Source organism: Apis laboriosa, unplaced genomic scaffold (assembly GCF_014066325.1).
Source record: "Apis laboriosa isolate Shangri-la unplaced genomic scaffold, ASM1406632v1 scaffold703_cov156, whole genome shotgun sequence".
Lineage (NCBI taxonomy): Eukaryota > Metazoa > Arthropoda > Insecta > Hymenoptera > Apidae > Apis > Apis laboriosa.
Window position 1 is genome coordinate 124,737 of NW_025224178.1, and position 18,120 is coordinate 142,856.

The 18,120-nt window shown below is 39.9% G+C and overlaps 1 protein-coding gene across 5 annotated transcripts in view; it reads right to left on the bottom strand.

Annotated features, from left to right (window-relative positions):
- Positions 1-18,120, bottom strand: part of LOC122719128 (protein outspread) — a 195,368-nt gene that overhangs the window by 20,644 nt on the left and 156,604 nt on the right. For all 5 annotated transcript variants that reach the window (XM_043944707.1, XM_043944706.1, XM_043944708.1 and 2 more), the window contains one exon: positions 5,780-5,968. In XM_043944707.1, coding sequence (XP_043800642.1) covers positions 5,780-5,968 — 189 coding nt within the window. The remainder of the gene's footprint in view (positions 1-5,779; positions 5,969-18,120) is intronic.

Here is an 18,120-nt window from a genome sequence, read left to right on the forward strand (position 1 = left end):
TCAGCGAATGGAGGGCACGGTTGGCATCGATTAAAAATCACGGTTGTTATCTCCTCGCGCGGACGTCGCGACTCCATGGTGGAATGCCGTAGAATTTGTACGTGGGCGACGGTACGAGGGCAGGCGTGTGCACGACCAGGTCGCGGTAGGCGGCCGCAATAACGGCAGATAACAGCGAGGTTGATAATATTCCGCGAGGCTACGCTCTTCCCCGGCGTGCATAATTCATAAGACCGCTGCCCGTGTACCGGCCCGTGCAGGACAAATGTGAACACGGGACGATTCAATCGATTCTACCAAACCAAACGTGATCTTCTTAACTCCCCTTATTCTCTCTAACCAGAATTTTCAACATTAATACAAATTGAATTTGTTACGTCCTACATACGGTGTTGAGAAAATCTTGATCTACAAGAAACGCCCGTGAGATGCTTTTCCGTATTCTATCTATAGATTGCGCGTTGGATTAATTCCAAGGATGAAAAATAACGAATTTTTCTCTAGAAGAAGGCAATTTGTATAGGATAATTGCAAGGAAGAGGTTTTTGGTTCTAAGTGAAATAAGATAATCGGAACGTAGCAATGATTCTGACAGTAATAATTCCAGTTTGACGTCCATTAATAATCTTGACAAACTCTAAGATGATTGAAATTATCGCAAAAGAAAAAAAGAACCGATGCTTTTTCAATCTTCGATGCTTTTTCAATCTTGGATGCTTTTCACAATCCCCGATGATCGACTCGCGATTTCGAAACGCGAACGCTGGAAGAAGAAGTGACGAAGAAACGATCAAAGAAACCACCTCTTCCATCGCTTATCCCCTCCTCACAAATCTTCGTATCGTTTTGCAATTAACTTGGTAAACGCGAACAGGTGCTCGAGAGATCCGCTCGAGATCTCGAAACAGAAACATTTTACGTACAGCGAGACTCGATTTTACAACCGAGAAAAGGAAATAAAAGGGGAGGCACGTTTCCTACGCGCGTTCACCGGTTTGTTCGATTCGTGTTGGCGTACGTATGCACGCGTCGCCTTGGCCTCTTAACGTAATCGTACGTTTACACCGAGCGGCAGGTTCGCGCAATGGCGACGAGCCGTTTCCATTTGCCGATCGATCATTCCTTGCGTAACGGATTCGACGCGAGGAACGATCGAACAATGAGCAGAAAATCGAGGGACGGTCGATCGTTCGCGATGATTAAATTCGACCGAAAAGAATTCGATTTCGAAAAAGGACGATTTTAAAAGAGTTCGTAAAAATTCGAAATGCGAAATTTTAGAGATCGAAGATTTAGAGATTCGAGTCGCAATAATGACGTCGATCGAAAACCGATTGTTTCGAGTTTGAGAAGATGATTTGTAAAAATTTGAAATTTTCGATGGTTTGTGATGATGTGAGCTTGATTAGGGATCTAATAACGTATCAAAGGGAGGATCGATCAATCATAACGAGGATGATGATTGGGATTGAGAGAATTCGAGGTTAGGAATTTGAAATGTGAATGCGGGTTTTCTTTTTTATTTTTGACGATGAATACGAGTTAGTTTAAGGATAATAATAATATGTTAAGGAGTTTCAGAAATGATCGATCGATCTTAACGTTTAATGATATTAAAAGCATCTTTCGATGAGATCGTAAAAATTTGAACTGTAAAGTATTTTGCTTTCGATGATGATAGTTGATTACTTTTTCATAAGTAATTTCATGCTCGTAATTGATGTTCATAATTCCTCAAGATCCACTTTACACGCGGACTTTGAATCGTGATCAATCACGATCGATCGACGTCAAATATAACAACTTCTAAATGAATATGAATAAAAAATGGAAAGATTTCACGTTTAAAATTTACACGTTTCTATTCAAATTAATTTTATATTCATTTCACAATTCTATTACATTCGTTCCACGAATCAATCGCACTTTACACACACATTTCTCGAATAATGATCGGATTTAAAGACTGAAAGAAGGAATACAATTCGTAATAGAATCATATCACGATCTCTCGCGATCATCCTTAAAATTTTTCCTTCTCCTCAAATTTAATTTAAATTTACTAATCATAAACTTAAATATTTTTCGAGATTCGAACGTATACATAATCAGAAGATCGCAACAATAATTCGTATATCTGACTTTTATCCGGACGAAGAGAAGCGTCTTCCATCGATCATTCGTTGCACAACGTCTTGTTGTCGAGAATCTAAGTAACGCGGCGAAATGACGACAGCCAACACGATTCTCGAGCCGGGTGCGTTGATCTATCGGTTTGATATCGCGTAGATTAAAACGCGTAGATCACGCGTTAAGATAAAAATCGACGAGGCTGCTCTTTTATTGTCTCTATCCAGTTGTTGATTCAATGGTGAGCAATCTTTTCGAATATTCATATCCACGAAGGACAACTTCGTTTAAAATATGGAATGGAATGATGCGAGAAAAGATGGAGATAAAAGAATTCTGTACAGTTTGTTGTCCCAGTTTAAATTTATGGTGTATTCATTGTAAGAGGTATATTGCGTTAGACGCGACTATGAAGCGACTGATTTCGCGAGAATAAAAAGCGAAGAGAGAAATGAATGATAGATAAACTGATCGATCAAACTTTTCTATTCTATTTACTAACGTAGAAGAAGAGGCAATAAATTTTTTTTAACAAATAAATCCGATAAAATTCTATTTACTACTTTTTTTCTCTGCACAAAAATTAAAGAATATTTCATTTCACATCCATTTGTTTTAAAAGCAATTGAACACCATCATCCCAACAAACGAATTCTAATCCCGTAACACATTTCGAGTCGATTAAACGCAGAAACATCGAAATAACGTTTAAAGTTACAAAAATTACTTAAACATCATCCCTTAACTTTTCAAATCGCTCGATATCACCTCGTATCTCATCGGCGGTGTTCAAAGCATTCACTGCTCGTCGAATCACGCTCAATTAAAATTAATTGATTCCCTTCCCACGACCAACCCCTAATCTTCCATCCGCGAAGTGAATACCTGTCAACAGAACCTCTTTCAGAACCCGTTTTTCAGAATTGTTCCCCTCGAATCGAATTGAACCGTCCCTCCTCCCGTTCACGGATTAACAAACAAACGCGATCATCCGCGCCATTGTCGCCCCGTTTCCATCCGAGCGTAATCTGTTCTACCCTTCCTCCCTCCCTTCCCTTCTCCCCCTGAAAAGCAGGTAAACCGATAAGAAACCGGAGGAGGAAGGTTGTCGAGGCGAGCGAGGAACGATCGAGTGAATCGCAGAAAAGCGGGAATCGGCGCGCGGCTACGATGCAGTTTTGCCTGGTTGGCATTATTTCGCGCTGTAACGAGCGTGACGCCGCGACAGGCCGCGCTAATGATCGAGCATTATCGCACTTTTGTCGAGGCATCGTTTCTTTTTCCTATCTCTATTTCCCCCTTCCCTCGTATCTTTTGCACTCGCGTCGCGCATCGAGGACGAGGATTAAATCGTGTAGCGAGCCCTGTCCACGATTCAACTGCGATAACCGAGAATTAGGTGTTCATAGAGCATTACGTATTCGAGATAGAGGTAGGTTGTTTCGCGGTAGGAATTCTCGCGGCAGAGAATTGAGAAGATCGTGGCCGGGTGTTTCGTTGAAAGGGGGAGGAAAAGGGAGAGGAGTGAGGATTGTGAGGGACAATTTTATCTCGTGGGGGCGGGAAAGAAATTATTTCGATCAATGATTAATTATATACGTTTACATCACGATCATCGTTGTGATAAATTTGTAACATTTGATAGGTGGTTATATATAAGAGTTTTATATATATATATATATAAGAGTGATGTCGTTTGAAATGGTTTCTGATATCTGATAGGGAGAATTAATTCCGATCCTATTACACGAACAACTTAGTTACATGCATCTGCTTATCCCCCGACAGGATCGTATAAATGGAGTTCTACTATACTCGTCTCGTGAGAATTTTCATGGTTGTACAGTGATACGATCACGTGTTTTCTTAGGGAAGAAAGAAAGAGACATTCTTTTATTTATTCATTTTTATTTTTTTTTTTTTTGTATTTGGCGCGAAAAAAAGGATAGCGGTGAAATTGTATCTGCTGTCGGTACGGCAGGTTGATTGGAAGGTACATAGTAATAAATTCTAGTGGATAATTGGAGTATTCGAGTTCTATCAGATGATTTTATAGATAAGAATTTGTAATGGTAGGAATAAACATGGAGTTAAGATATAGTAGGATGAAGGTAGGAAAAGTATCGTTGTACAGGTACTGGTACTGGAATGGGTCTGCAATTAGACGGCTAGTTATCCAGGGAATATCTGACAATTCACCGTGTGATTCAGTTTTCAGCAAAGAAGAGCATCCATTTAAATCGATGATAAGATTTGAATATTCGATTATTCGAGAGGAATGAAACAACCTGAATTTAGTGACAACGCATTAATTTGTAAAGCAGTTTGCGATGAGAAAAAGCTCGACGATTAACCCTTCGACAAGACCAAATCGTTTTACTTTTAAATTGCCAATTTATACGATGTAAGCAAAGACCATAAATCTACGTAAGTTTAAACTGCAAACAATGCTGCAAACAGTTGTCGAAAACATAAATTTAAATGAGGATTTACTGAATTCTTTATTTAATATTCGAAATATAACGAAATATAACGAAATATAAAAAACGATTTAAAAAATACGAATACGTTTCTTTACCGTATGATATATCCAAGATAAATTACGTATCATTAAAATTATTTTTTAAAAAATAACGACATTTCACGCACCAATAATATCCATAATAATAAATTTCAATTGAATGGTAAAAAAAAAAAAAAAGTTGACTCGCTCTCGTCAATGAAACTCTCGCCAATAAAAAAAAGATTTCCAATGGATTAAAACTGATTTTATCAAAGATTTATTCGACCTCGAAGGATTCGAACGTTAATTTTCATCGAGAAAATGAAAAAAAAAAAAAATGAAATAGTGGAATTCGCGTAGGCAGAAGGTTGGAAAATCCGAGGGCGGCCGCGTAGTCGCGATTCATTTCCCGCGAGAATAGCTATTTCCGCTGGTGAGACAAGTCGACGCGACTGGTATTACTGTAACAACCGTGACAGCACAAGGATACAGTAATGATTATGCGAATATCGTAATCAACGAATGACAGGGATCCCTTCGTCACCTTCTTTCTTCGAATTGGATCAATCAGAATCCTATAAATTCGCATCCTCTTTTTTGCGATTCGAAGGAATCGAGATTTAATTCCAAATACTTTCGTAAACAGAATCGCTTGACAAAGATATAATCCTTGTTTGTGCTTTCAACGTTAACATTTCGATCGGTGTATGCATAATTGGAACGTATCTGGAAGGAGAATCTTCTTTGATTGATTCTAATTGTACCTTGACACCGACGATTAAAGTATTTCTTTCCCATAATTGATACTATTAGCGGAATTAATTTAAGTTGACAACGGTAATAAATTCTCTTTTGCATGAAAGAGAGAGTGATAAATTTTAATGGGAGTGATGAAACGAGATTTTGTAATTAAATTTTAAATCTGATTATTAGTTAAATTCGACTAATTAATGATACTAATAAAATTTTTTATAAATAAATTTAAAATATCTTGAATCATCCTGTTCATCCTGATTGAAAAATTATTATACAAGATTAATACAAATAATCTGTTAATTTCAAAGCTTTCGCTACGAGAAGAAAATGAAAAAAAGAAAGAAAGAAATGCTAAATTTTTCTAATTAATTTCGAATTTAATGTACAGACCTTGTTCCTCGAGTAGACCTGAAGCACATCGGCCCACCATCTGGTTTCCTCGCGGCACGTGCCCTTCACGAAGGTAACTCCTTCCGGCGAGGTGATCGCCAGGCTGTACGGATGTCCGGTGATATCCTCGGCAGCAGCAACTTCCAACACACGGGTCATATCGATCCTCGCTTGAGGAACTGTCTCCGGCTGCAACAAAAATATCGCACGTTTCGTTGGTAACGATTGAACGACTTTTCTTTCTATTATAATTTCTATATTTTAACTAGCAATTTAATCGAATATTGATTAAATAGCGGGATAATAGTCGATGTATAATTCAACGAAATATATTGGTTCGACGACGATCGATGCGAAACGAATTATATTCAAGAACTTACTCGAGGAAGACCTAGAAACACAGAAACGCCAACCGAGCCAATTGAGTTGCAATTTAACTCTTTATGCGGAACGACTTCGTTCTCGATCGATATGAAGCAATTAAAACGTCCTCGTTGATCGGTCATTGATCGTACGTAAATTCAAATGTGGCGATATATCGGAGGAGATGTCATTGGATGTCTCAATTAGAGTTTCAATGGACGACTTCAATAGTCTTAAATAATAAATTGCTCCAATTCGCTCGCTATTCAGAGCCATGTGTTCAAAGGTTAGGTAGGCACGTTTAAAGGGATACCTTTGACTTAATTAATTTAATCAGAGTTCACTTTCACCTTTAGATTAATTTACAATTAATATAATTTAGATGATGATAATAAAATCTGATAACACGAAACGATATAAATTTTACGATCATTGCTTCAATAATCTCAAAAAATACAATTGCAAAAATAACTGTTACGTTAACGGTGCCAAGTTATCCGGCACGAAAATGGCGGTGGCGGAAGTTAAATTAGACGCAACACAACGCGATTGAAGACGTTTTAAAGGGACGAAAGATGATCGAAGAATGTATCGAAACGGCAAATATTATAACCGCAAAGCAACAAAGCGGGTAAATATTATAATAAGCCGCATCCTCCAACCCGGTCGACCGGTTTTCCCCTTACACGCAAAACATCGAATCAAACAACGATCTCCTCTTTTTAATCGATCTGGCAAACTACCAGGAAACATTCAACCGGCTAAACATCCAACCGTTTTTACCGTTCGTTTTCGACGGGTCTCTCGGAGAGCCCCGCTATAACCGTGTCGAACGATCGAGAAGGACAGATATCCGCGCAACAGAGAGCCGAGGTTTCACCGTAATTTCACGTTTATTTGTTCACCGTGGCGTATTCGCGTCCCGCCACGCGTTTTATTGCAAACGGGATAATTTAGCGCGTCGTATATACCGAGGACAGTAAAAACCGCGTGACCGCGGTGGAAACGAATAAAACCATCCTAGTTGCAACTTTGTCGCTTCGACATTTCGAAGACCGCGCAGACCGGAAATCGCCGGTTTCTCTCTCAGCTGTTCCGCCGAAATCGTAAAACGCGCCACTACCAGGGGAATAACCCAGCAATTTTCGCCTCGTAAAATACGAAACCGAGTCGATTTCTGCGTGGAGACAGCGGAAAGGATAATTGGTGATAGGAGGGAACATTTTGATTGTTCTTCTAGGGAAAGAGGGAAGCGATCTAGCTAGAAGTGAAAATGCTGTAATTTCATCGATCGGTTAATTTTTACGATCGAAATTCGATTGTTCATAGGGAAAGAGAGAAGGAGAAGTGTTGTTAGAAATGAGAATTCGTTTCGTTTGATTTTCGTGATTATATTCGAAGATTTTGATTCGTGAGGGAATCGTGAAAATGTTTGAGTGGGAGAGTATAATTAAAAATTCTTGCAGTTGATGGAGGAAAAAATAAAATTCATGTTTTATATAAATTTATTTGATATTTTAATAATATTATTAAAATTTACGAAAGAGAAATCTTCGATTTCTAACAGTTTTTCTTTTTCTTTCGGTTTATAGCTATATCTGCTGATAATATATTTAACTTGAATTTTTCCTACCTTCGATTTTTTTTTTTATTATAAATTGCTATTTAAGATTATTTATAATTCAGGAAAAATTTATAATTGTGGTGGAAATTTGGATTTTTCAACTCGATCAACGGGTTATTACAGGTTGTAAAGAAATTTTTCTTTATTGGATATCTTGTTCGGTTGATACGACTGATTGGTAGCCAAGGATGTGTGATTGGTCTCATTAATTGCGTTATTTAGGTTATCGAGCGATTCGATGTTCTTTCCAATGTTACGATCGAACTGGATGTTGTTTCTGATAAGCATGGGACTAATTATACATCTGGAAACTCGAACACGCGGGAATAATTTTTTTTCTCGAATGAAACTTTTATTATCCTCCTGCATACTTAATAACTCCTCGAATGCCACGATCCGATCGAATACGATATCGAAATCACAAATTTGTAATACTTTCCCTCGAAATATACATATCAAAAATTCTCTAAATCCCATTATTCCTTTGAAAAAAAAATACAAAAAAAATAACAGGGAGTTCGAAAGAAAATTTCTCTTCGATTATTCTTTAAAGTGCCTACTTTCCTCCCAAACAACCAAAACTCCCGTACATCGATCAGAATTCACAGCGATGATGTAACCACTCCGTCGATCGAACTTGGATTCCCCCCTCGATCCCTCGAACCCTTTTCAACTTTCCTTCACTGGCGTGACGGCCAGTTTTTTTAAACGTTGGGCCCGTACCACGTGAAACCGGCCACGTCAATCGAACGTTCGAAACGATAATCACCGTGCGAGATGATACTTGGTCGCAGTCACGAACCCGGGTTTCAACGTTTCAAAAGGCGGGCATTTTCACCGTCCCGCTGCTCCTTTTTCCTACCCGGTTTCCTCTCTGCCGATTATACACGGATCGCGGCCGGCCTCTGCAGATTTCACGACGCTCTTTTCACGGATCTTTCTTACTCGACTTTCTAAGACCAATAAGGAAGCTCCGATTCTTTTTTCTTCTTCTTCTTCTTCTTCGTCTTCCTCTTCTTTTTCTCCGCTCGCTCGTGGATAGAAACCGGTAGCTACTGTGTCGAGTAATCGATTGGAAACATCGACGGTGGTGCCACGTTTTTCCAAACTGGTACGTGCCATTATATCGCACTTTCGATAATTCTCCTTTTTTTTTTTTTGTTTTTTCGTTTTTTTTTTTTAGCGTGGAGTTAAGGTTTCTATAATCTATTCGACAGGAAAGGGTCGAGAAGAGAATTTGCTCGGAATGGACGATTGTCGAGGATACGATTCATCGATCATTTTGCACTTCAAAGGGGATAATCCGTAATTGGAAGAGGGATTATCTATCGATTATCTCTTGATGATCTTCGTTCTTGTCGATACAGCATCCTTTGTACAACAACAGGTTGACGACGAATTGAAATATACGACAAGATGTATTAAATAATTCAATCTATTAATTGGCCTCTTGTTTTATTGAAATTATAAAGAAAAAAAAAATTTAAACGCGATACGATTATATTAACTCGATTAATTCGAAGAGAAGATAAAATTTTCGTGAAAGTTACAGTTAAGCTTCTCACGAGATTCGTTTCGCCATTACTTCACGTTCCCAATACCTACATTGATGTATCATCGATGTCGGCGATGGCACAAAGTTGCAACACCGATCAAAATTACACCTTTCTCGAGGCTTAAACGAGGCTTCTTTTTTTTTTTTTTAATCCGAGTACACGTATTTCGAAAGGCAATGTATTAATCACCCGCATTCTTTTTCAAGCAAATTGAGCAACGATGTTGCTCTCCAAAAAGCGGATCGCGATCACCTTTTCCGTGTCCATGCGTCTTTCAACTCGCGTGCACGCGAAAATAATTAACACGTTTTTACGAACGCAGGTATACGTTGCCATTGAAATATGTGACGCGAGCATGAAGAGAAAAAAGAGAGTAGATTTTAAAAGTAGATTTTAATCGAGCCGTGATTATCGTCATTTCGAACATTCTCTCGTTAATTCCTCCTCCGTTATGTTTCAACATTCTTCGTGTTCAACATTCAACAAAATCTCTAAAAGATGATTGATAAAATTACGATTATTGGTAAAGTTATTCAATACACGTGTTAATAAGAAAAGAAAATCAACGCATTTAGAAAATCATTCGAGAGAAGTGAATTAAACTGTGAATCTATAAATAAATAAATACTACAAAGAATGCACGTGATATGGTAAAAGGTGCGCAAATATGAATTATTCATTATAATTTTTAAAAGATCTCCGTTTATAAATCTCGTCTCCGTAATTACATTAAAATTTGCACAAAGCATCGGACGTTGTTGAAAATTGCCTAAGAAAGAATATTTCGAAAATTTTGCTGCTCGATCGAAAAGATAAACATTTTATCAAGATACACGGATAAAAATTTATAATTTCCTATAATTCAATGATCGGCTCGCACGGAATAATTCCTTTCGAAAACGAATAATAGCCACGGAAAGCCTCGTTAACTCGTTTCTTACTGTCGTAGCGAGCAACCGAAAAGCACGCAACAATCGCATAAAAAACGCGATTGGAAGAAGGAAAATAAAAGAAATCTGTGGGCCAGACGTAAGATCGGTGGGGACGACGATGTCCGTTTTAAGGCCGGAGAAACATCGCGAGGGTTACGCCTTAAATTATCCCGGCCCCTCGTTTATTCGCCGCCAACGAGGCGACTCGGCCCCTAAGGGAAGGGAAATTTGTTAAACGTAGATATTTTTCGCGTTGCAAAGCGGTTCATTAGCCTGCCCTCGCGATAAAAGAGGCTGCTAACGGTAAAGGTTCGTCAACAACCTCTTATACCGCTTAATCAACCGGCGCGCGAAGAACGAGAGGTGTCGCGGCCGAGATGGAGAAAAATCGTGTTCCAGAATCGACTCAACCTCCGCGATTCCACAAAATATTCCTTTATCCTTAATTCATTCAAACTGCGGATATATTTAAAAAAAAAAAAAAACAGATACTGCAACGATACTACATCTTACCAAGAAACAAATTAACCTTAATTTGCATCTAAACTACGATGATGTTCAATTTTTTAAAAGGAGCATACGGTAGAAATAATTTTTAAACGTATCCTCGAAGATCGTAATCGAAAGAATAAATTCATCGATAATAAATTTTGATCGAAACCACATCTCTCTCTCTCTCTCTCTCTTCCTCTCTCCAATCGAACTTCAAAAACTCGATGTTTGCGCGACACGTTTCGCAGCACGTGGTGGCTCGCGGGCTCGAGGCCTTAACGCCTCCCACGCACCGCCGAGCCGGTGCGGCGTTGTATAAACAAATAACAAATTGTAGTCGCCGTGCAACAAAGCGGGGCCCCGATCGTTGGACGTTTCACGGATCGCCGTGTAGTACGAACGTCAAGTGTACTTAATTGTACGGTCTCCATTCAGCCGTGGCAAGAACGCGGATAATAGAAAGTAAGGACGGAGTGTGGCGCGCGTGTGTTGTACGCCATGATCGGGGAGGGGGGAGACCGATTGGAATTTCGGTCGGTCATTTCTTCAAATCGCGGATTTTATCGGCCTCGATCGGCCATAACGTACGTTTCGAAGGGGAGAAAGGGGGGAGAGGAGTTACAACAAGGAGGGATCTCGACAAGGAATCTAACGGGTTGTCTCTCGATCAAACAACGTCGTTCCCTTACGTGTTACCCGAGTGATTTACTAGGAGGCAGCCGGTTAACCGGATTAGCGAGTCTCCAGCTGCAGATTCCTTTTCCTTCCAACAAATGAAAACAAATTTCTACGTTTTCTTTTCCTTTTTCTTTTTTTTTTTTTTTTTTTCTTCTTCACCGTCGGTGAAATTCATCTCCTTGCCACGTGTTTTTGCACGGGGAAGGGGGAGGGAGGTCGACAGATAGGGAATTTGCGATACAAATATCGGATATGCAAGTTTTGGTGACAAGTTGCGGTGATTAAAACTTCCCGCGAACGTGTCGATACTACGTATCTTCCGAAAGAATTCGAATTTCTATAGAATATCCTAATATCGATCCTTCGATTCGTGAAATAATACCCATCCAATTGTATCTTCGAAATCGAAAAACCAAACAAACAAACAAAAAAGAGACAAAACCCTTGGAAGCCTTCCAAAGCGGAAGTTCCATCCGATTCAAAACCGTTCCAGATCGGGAACTGGGTTGAGAAACTGGCGAGAGTCATCGACGCGTTGTCTCCCGCGAGAAAAGCCCGCGCAAGGAGCTTTGGTTAATTAGAACAATTTATGCTCGCTTTAAATTAAAACAAGATCCGCGGTGGATCGTCTCCGCTTGCAGGCGACTTCCGCTTGCGATCAGCTTCCGGCAACCGAGCCGAGAGATCGAGGAGGAGTGGTGGATCGGGCAATTATTGGCGAGGAAAGGCGAGTAAGGATAAAATCGGAGGATAGAGTCGGAGAGCACAGGCACGAGCACTCTCTCTATTAAGCCGCCTTTCCACGTTCCTGTGCGCGCGCATAGTCTCGAGAGGGATTGTGCGCGCACGAGGGCCTCGGTGTCCACGATGGCGATACATCATGGGCATGTGTCCGGCCGTTATGTATACACCGAGAGACCGCCCCGCTCCGCGTTTCTGTCCATGCGACGTATTTATTAGCGTGTGGCTTTCTTTCGGGACACGGTTCTTGATTTATCTGGAACGGCCGCTTTTGGAATGTCATTAACTCTCTTGCGAGGCCGTTCTCGTTGTGTAACGCGAGGAATTTAGGAATTTCGTCGTGGCCGATATAATCGCGTTTCCGAGAATTTGTTTTTTTTTTTTTTTTTTTTCTTTTTTTATTTAGGAAAGAGATCGGTCGAAAGTAAAATGGAAATGTTGCGAAGAAAAATGTCTCCAAGATTTAGGAAATAAGTGGAATATACGATATCGTATAATGAGTATAAAGGAAGAAAAGAGATGTGAATTCTTTCGAGATTAAGTAGGAAAAAATTCTAACAAACGTAAGTGAATAGAAATTGAATAAAGAATTGGAGGAGAAAAAGAGTTTAATAAATTGCTTAAATAAGAGAGCAAAGAAGAATTTAAAGAAGGGTATTACAAGTGGCACGAAATTTAAAAAAGAAGTAGAAAAACGTGTTAAAAAAATATTGAAGAGATAAAAGAAATGCTTAACCGTAATGAAACAAGCAGGAAAAACGAGTGGCGGGCGAGTCGTGTAAAAAAGAAAAGAAAAGAAAAAGGGTACAAGCAACCGAAAGGCGCGACCAGCCGGAATGTCAAAAATAAAAACACATTCTGGTTGGTCCAGACTTGTCGAGGATGCGCAAGATCTGGTACCCGGCTGCATCGTGACCCGATTGCGGTGTCCATGGTGTACCAGAACACAGAGATAAGATCCGCGCTACTTATGTAAAACACGAGTTGTCGCGCCCCGTGGCGGTCTCTTCATCTTGCTTCGCGCCTCTTCTCCCCTCAATCCCTTTCCAACGAGTAATCGATCGTTCGAAAAATTTCAATCGTCGGAGCATGAAAAGATAACCACTCGCTATTCTTGTTCAGTCCAGTACTGATTATTTCGAAGTCAAAGCAAGCAAACATCTTCGAGTGGAATAATCTGCCGAAAAGAGGCCAAATATCTTTTGTTCTGTCATCGATTGATCAACAATGATGATCAATCGCGCCAGCGTTCACAGACATCGCAAAGAGTGTACGAACAAAGATTCTCTTTGTGACCAGCAGATGAACAATGGAAAACGTAGAAATAATACAGAATGAAATAATACAGAATCTTTCTCTTTCTCTCTCTCTCTGCATCGGACAGTCGATTCAAAAACTACCCTCCCTTAACATCACACGATTGAATTTTACAAGTACAATTCCACTGAAAAAATAGGGTCAAATAAACGTCACAATGATGTATGACGTATCGTTTCGATGCAACTTGGAATACAATAAGAAAAAAAGCTTTTCAACTTGTTCCCCGGCAGCTGCCAACTTTTCATCGAATGGAAGGTCATCGAGAGCAAACGTTCCAAGGTTATCGGAATATCCGCTTCAGGGACGAAGCTCGAGCCTCGATCCTGGTCTAATTAATTGCCGCAATTAAAACGTAACGCCCTGGCCGAGTCGCCGGCGAATTTACGGAAATTAGCAACGCTTATCGCCCTCCTCGCCGTGGTCCCCGCCTTGTACTCTGCGCTCGATCCACCGTCAGATAAGCGGGATTCTTGTTCGCGTAATTTACGAGGCGAACTTCATGCCGGCCCCCTAAAAATTCATTAAGCAAAAGAACGATTCCTTTTACGATTCATCGGTACACGGAAAAGAGAAGAATGGAAGACGAAGTTAACGAAGATGCAGAACAACGATCGAGTGAACGTGTCAGGGAAAGAACGAGAACGAGGAGATCGAGGAGAGTGGAACTTATTCTTCTTCTTCTTCTTCTTCTTCTTCTTCTTCTTCTTCTTCTTCTTCTTCTTCTTCGTGTTCTTGAAGGGACGCGTGTGCCGATATTCCGTGTGGTTTTCGCACGGTCGACTAGTTCCATCTGGAAAAGCAACGGGGGTCTGTCGGGTGTATCGTCGCCGGGTCTGAACGATCTGGTAACTTTTCATCGGTGAAAACAGGTCCCACCGGTGTGTCCAGGGGGAGGCTCGCCGGGAAAAACGATCGATAAAACCGGAACCCATCGAGACGCGAACAGGGCGACGCCAGGAATGGCCATCGACGCCCTCGCGAGCGACCGGCTCGAGGACGACAAATAGTTCAATTGATCGTGGATAATCGCGAAGTTGGGATTAGGGACGACATGGAATAGAGGATGCTCGATTATGCTTCGATTACGTACGATCGAATCCTCGACGGTTCTGTCTTCGATTTATGCGTGCGTATAAATTTTAGTTGGGGTCTGCATCTATTTCTGCACGCTTTGTTTCAAGAATAGAATTCAAATCTTTTGTATTCCACGTATTTTGCTTAATTAAATAATCAAACAAGTATATTTCCTGTTCCATTCTTTCTTCTTTGCAAAAGCTTCCGCGATTGATAATTGATAAGAAAGAATTTTAGATTTAGATTTTGAAAGGTTGATGCAAATATTAGATGAGAAAATACAAAAGATAAATATAGATATCCCAGGCTTGGCCATCTATCGTGATGAATATCAGGGCTGAATTTTCATTTAATTTTCGTCGCATGGTGGATCTGAATCATAATTGGATCAAGTTATGTCCGCCCTGAGTTACGAACGATACAGCTTTCATGAAACTTATGTAAGATTCTGCACGGTGTAATTTCGTCTAAATCGCGGTTGGATAGAGCTGCGCGTCGGTCCCCTTGCACCGGACACGTATCAGGTACCGTGATCTAAATTACGCCTTGAGAAGTTGTACCCGCGATCTAAATTATATGTACGCTCCGGTAATTCTAAGTCACACTTATGCGCAAGTTATGCAGGAGATGACCGAACATCCAGGTCGATAAGAATCGTATTAGGGTGTAATTACGATACTTCCGACGGTTTTCCTATCGTCTGGAATTTTAATCGACCCCATTTGCGTTAATTTCTGATTCGTTCAGACTTCGATTAACCGAGAACAATTTATTAATGGTGGTAGAAATTAGGAGGCGATTGATTATTCTATATTCCGTTCTAACGACCGATAACCATAACCTCACTTTCTTTTTTTCGAGTTCGATCGGAGAACTTTCGAACTAATAAATTTTAATTCCACGAAATTCTCAATAAATAACAAAATCTTAAAAAATTCTCTCTGCTTTGTCATAGAATTAAAAAGTTCAAATATTCAAGATTGCACGAAAAATGAAATTGCCATTGCCTTCGTTAAATACGCACGTTATAATTTACACCTCGATCGACAGACACATTTGCCAATACCGGCGAACAATTTCACAAATTTTCACTCGTAATAAAAATGCGTATATCGCCAACCTAATTACACTCGACGACTTCGAAAACACAAAACTGCCGATACACCTTAAATTATTACCATCATCATTCTGTCCACGGAACGACGATAATGATCGAATCAATACTCAATATTCTAACCCGTTTCGTCAGTTTTTAATATTCCTGCAATGATTAAAGCGACAATCCGGGACTCCGTAATCATCGATCGATTTCTCCGAATCGGCTTTGTCGGCCGTCCATCGGCAGATAGGGGGCTAGAAACTGATTAGAATACCGTGGATTTCCTCGCGGCGCGAACGACCCCTCCCCGGTGCAACGTGAAGGAATGCACTTCTGGCCGTGCCTAACACTCTCCTCGCCTCGAGATGAGGCTTACACACCCGTCCGTAGCCGGGCTTTTCGACCATTGGCGACTAAGAGTCGTTGCATCCATCCGTAATATCCCTTGCGTATTTGGAACGAATCAACTCAAAAGTTTTAACCGCTTTAAGGAGAATGGTAATTCGATTCAACGAGTCGTTATATAAGAAATACAAACGAGCGACATGATACATTCTATCTTTTTCAATCTTCTATCGATAGAGAGAAATAATTCACGCTTGATAAACATATTGTTCAAGTTCGATTCTTATCGAATCTCGTTGAATGAAATCTCGTTGTTCGAATAATTTCGATATATCTTTTGAATGGAAAATTAGTGGGAAATCGTGAGAATAATGAAATTGAGGATCGTTTTTTTTCCACGCACGATCGCCTCGAGCCCATCTTTTGTTGCGCCGATTGTAAAGTGTTCGCGATGGAAGATGTTAATATAGGTGGAGATGATGATGGTATTATTCGGGTGAGAGAGGAGAGTGGAGAGGCGAAGGGATACAGTCCTCGTTTAATGTCAGTTAGATGATTAATATTGTTTTCCGTTGAAGTATTAAGAGGTTGTCGAAGATTGAGAAAGACATTGAAAGTCTTGTTCCCTGGGTTTTATGGTTGTTGCTCGTAGGTAGGTCGCTCGATCGAGAGCGTTGAGAGATATAGAGAGCGGAGTGATTTTATCGGCCTTGTGACCGTTGTTTATCCTTCCTTCGATAAACACTTTGCTCGTTTCGGATTATCTATCTACTTCGCGTTTGATTCTGCTTTATATATATATTTTTTTTAATTTTAACAGATATAATAGGATGATATCTGTTCTTGATTTTTTTTAATCGTTATCAATCTCAAACTTTTTTCGAATATGAATAATAATATCGTTATAACAAGGTTAATGAGTTTCTATTGCAAATTATTTAATTTCTTTGACATTTTAAGATAAGATAACTAAATTCACAGCTATCGAGTCATAAATCGAATAATTAAAAATAAAACGAATAATTAATTAAATTACGAGGTATTAAAAATAAATAAAAGGATCGAATAGCATTTTCTCGAAGTAAAAAGAAAAGTAAATAAATAAATATTTATATAAAAGCAAAATCAAAGATCAAACGGAACAATTGGCATCACATCACCAACGACACACCTCCTCGCTCCATTAAGCGCAAGGATTACGTCAATTACAAATCGCCAACAAACGTAAATAACTCCACCGTTCCACCTTCTACGACCCGACAAACTAATTTACGATCCGAACAATCAATCGAGCAGCTGAAACAACGCGTCTCTACGCGTCATTTAAAAAAAAAAAAAAAAAAAAGAAAAGAAAATCCGCAAAAGCTCGTTATTGCAAGATAATTTACGAAAAGGTTAAATCGAAAAGGTTAAAGGAAACGCGTGCTCTCCCTTCAATTGGCTATCTCAATCAGTCCTCGAGAGATAATCCGCTTGTTTCGCAACATTTGCAGAAACCCAATCACGATTCGAGATGAGCCGATAATTTAATCGACACCGATCCATCGTCGGCCATCTCTCGACCTCTCGAGGACCTTTCGACGATCGTCGTAGCGGCGTGTGGCCCGTCGCATGTGGAAATTTCGTAATTAATAAATCCCCCGAGCGGTGATCTAAAACCCACCCACCATCTGGTTTCTGAACCGCTCGATGTGTATCGTTCGTAGCCGGGCTGCAATTAAATTAATGGGCCGATGTCCTTATTAATTGACTTCGCCCCGGGTACAAATTATGGCTGGCATCGCGGCGTGCTCCCGGTGGCTACGTTCATTAATTAACGGGAGGTTGATCTTAAATGTGTGGTGGATAGAATGTGTGCTGGTTTGAAGAACCATGAGAAACGGAGAATTAACGAGAGATTTGGAAGATTTGGAAACGAAGAAGTAGGAATTCTGGAAGATTGGATTTGGAGATATTTGAGCGTAAAGAAATTCTTAAAAGGTGTAGGAATGAACGGTAAAAATCTCGAAAGATTTACAAATTAGGAATCTAAAAGTACTTGGAAACAAATGAGANAGTTGAAGTTTTATTCTTTTTTCAAAAAAGTTTGGATAAGGAAACTGCAAATTCTTGGAAAC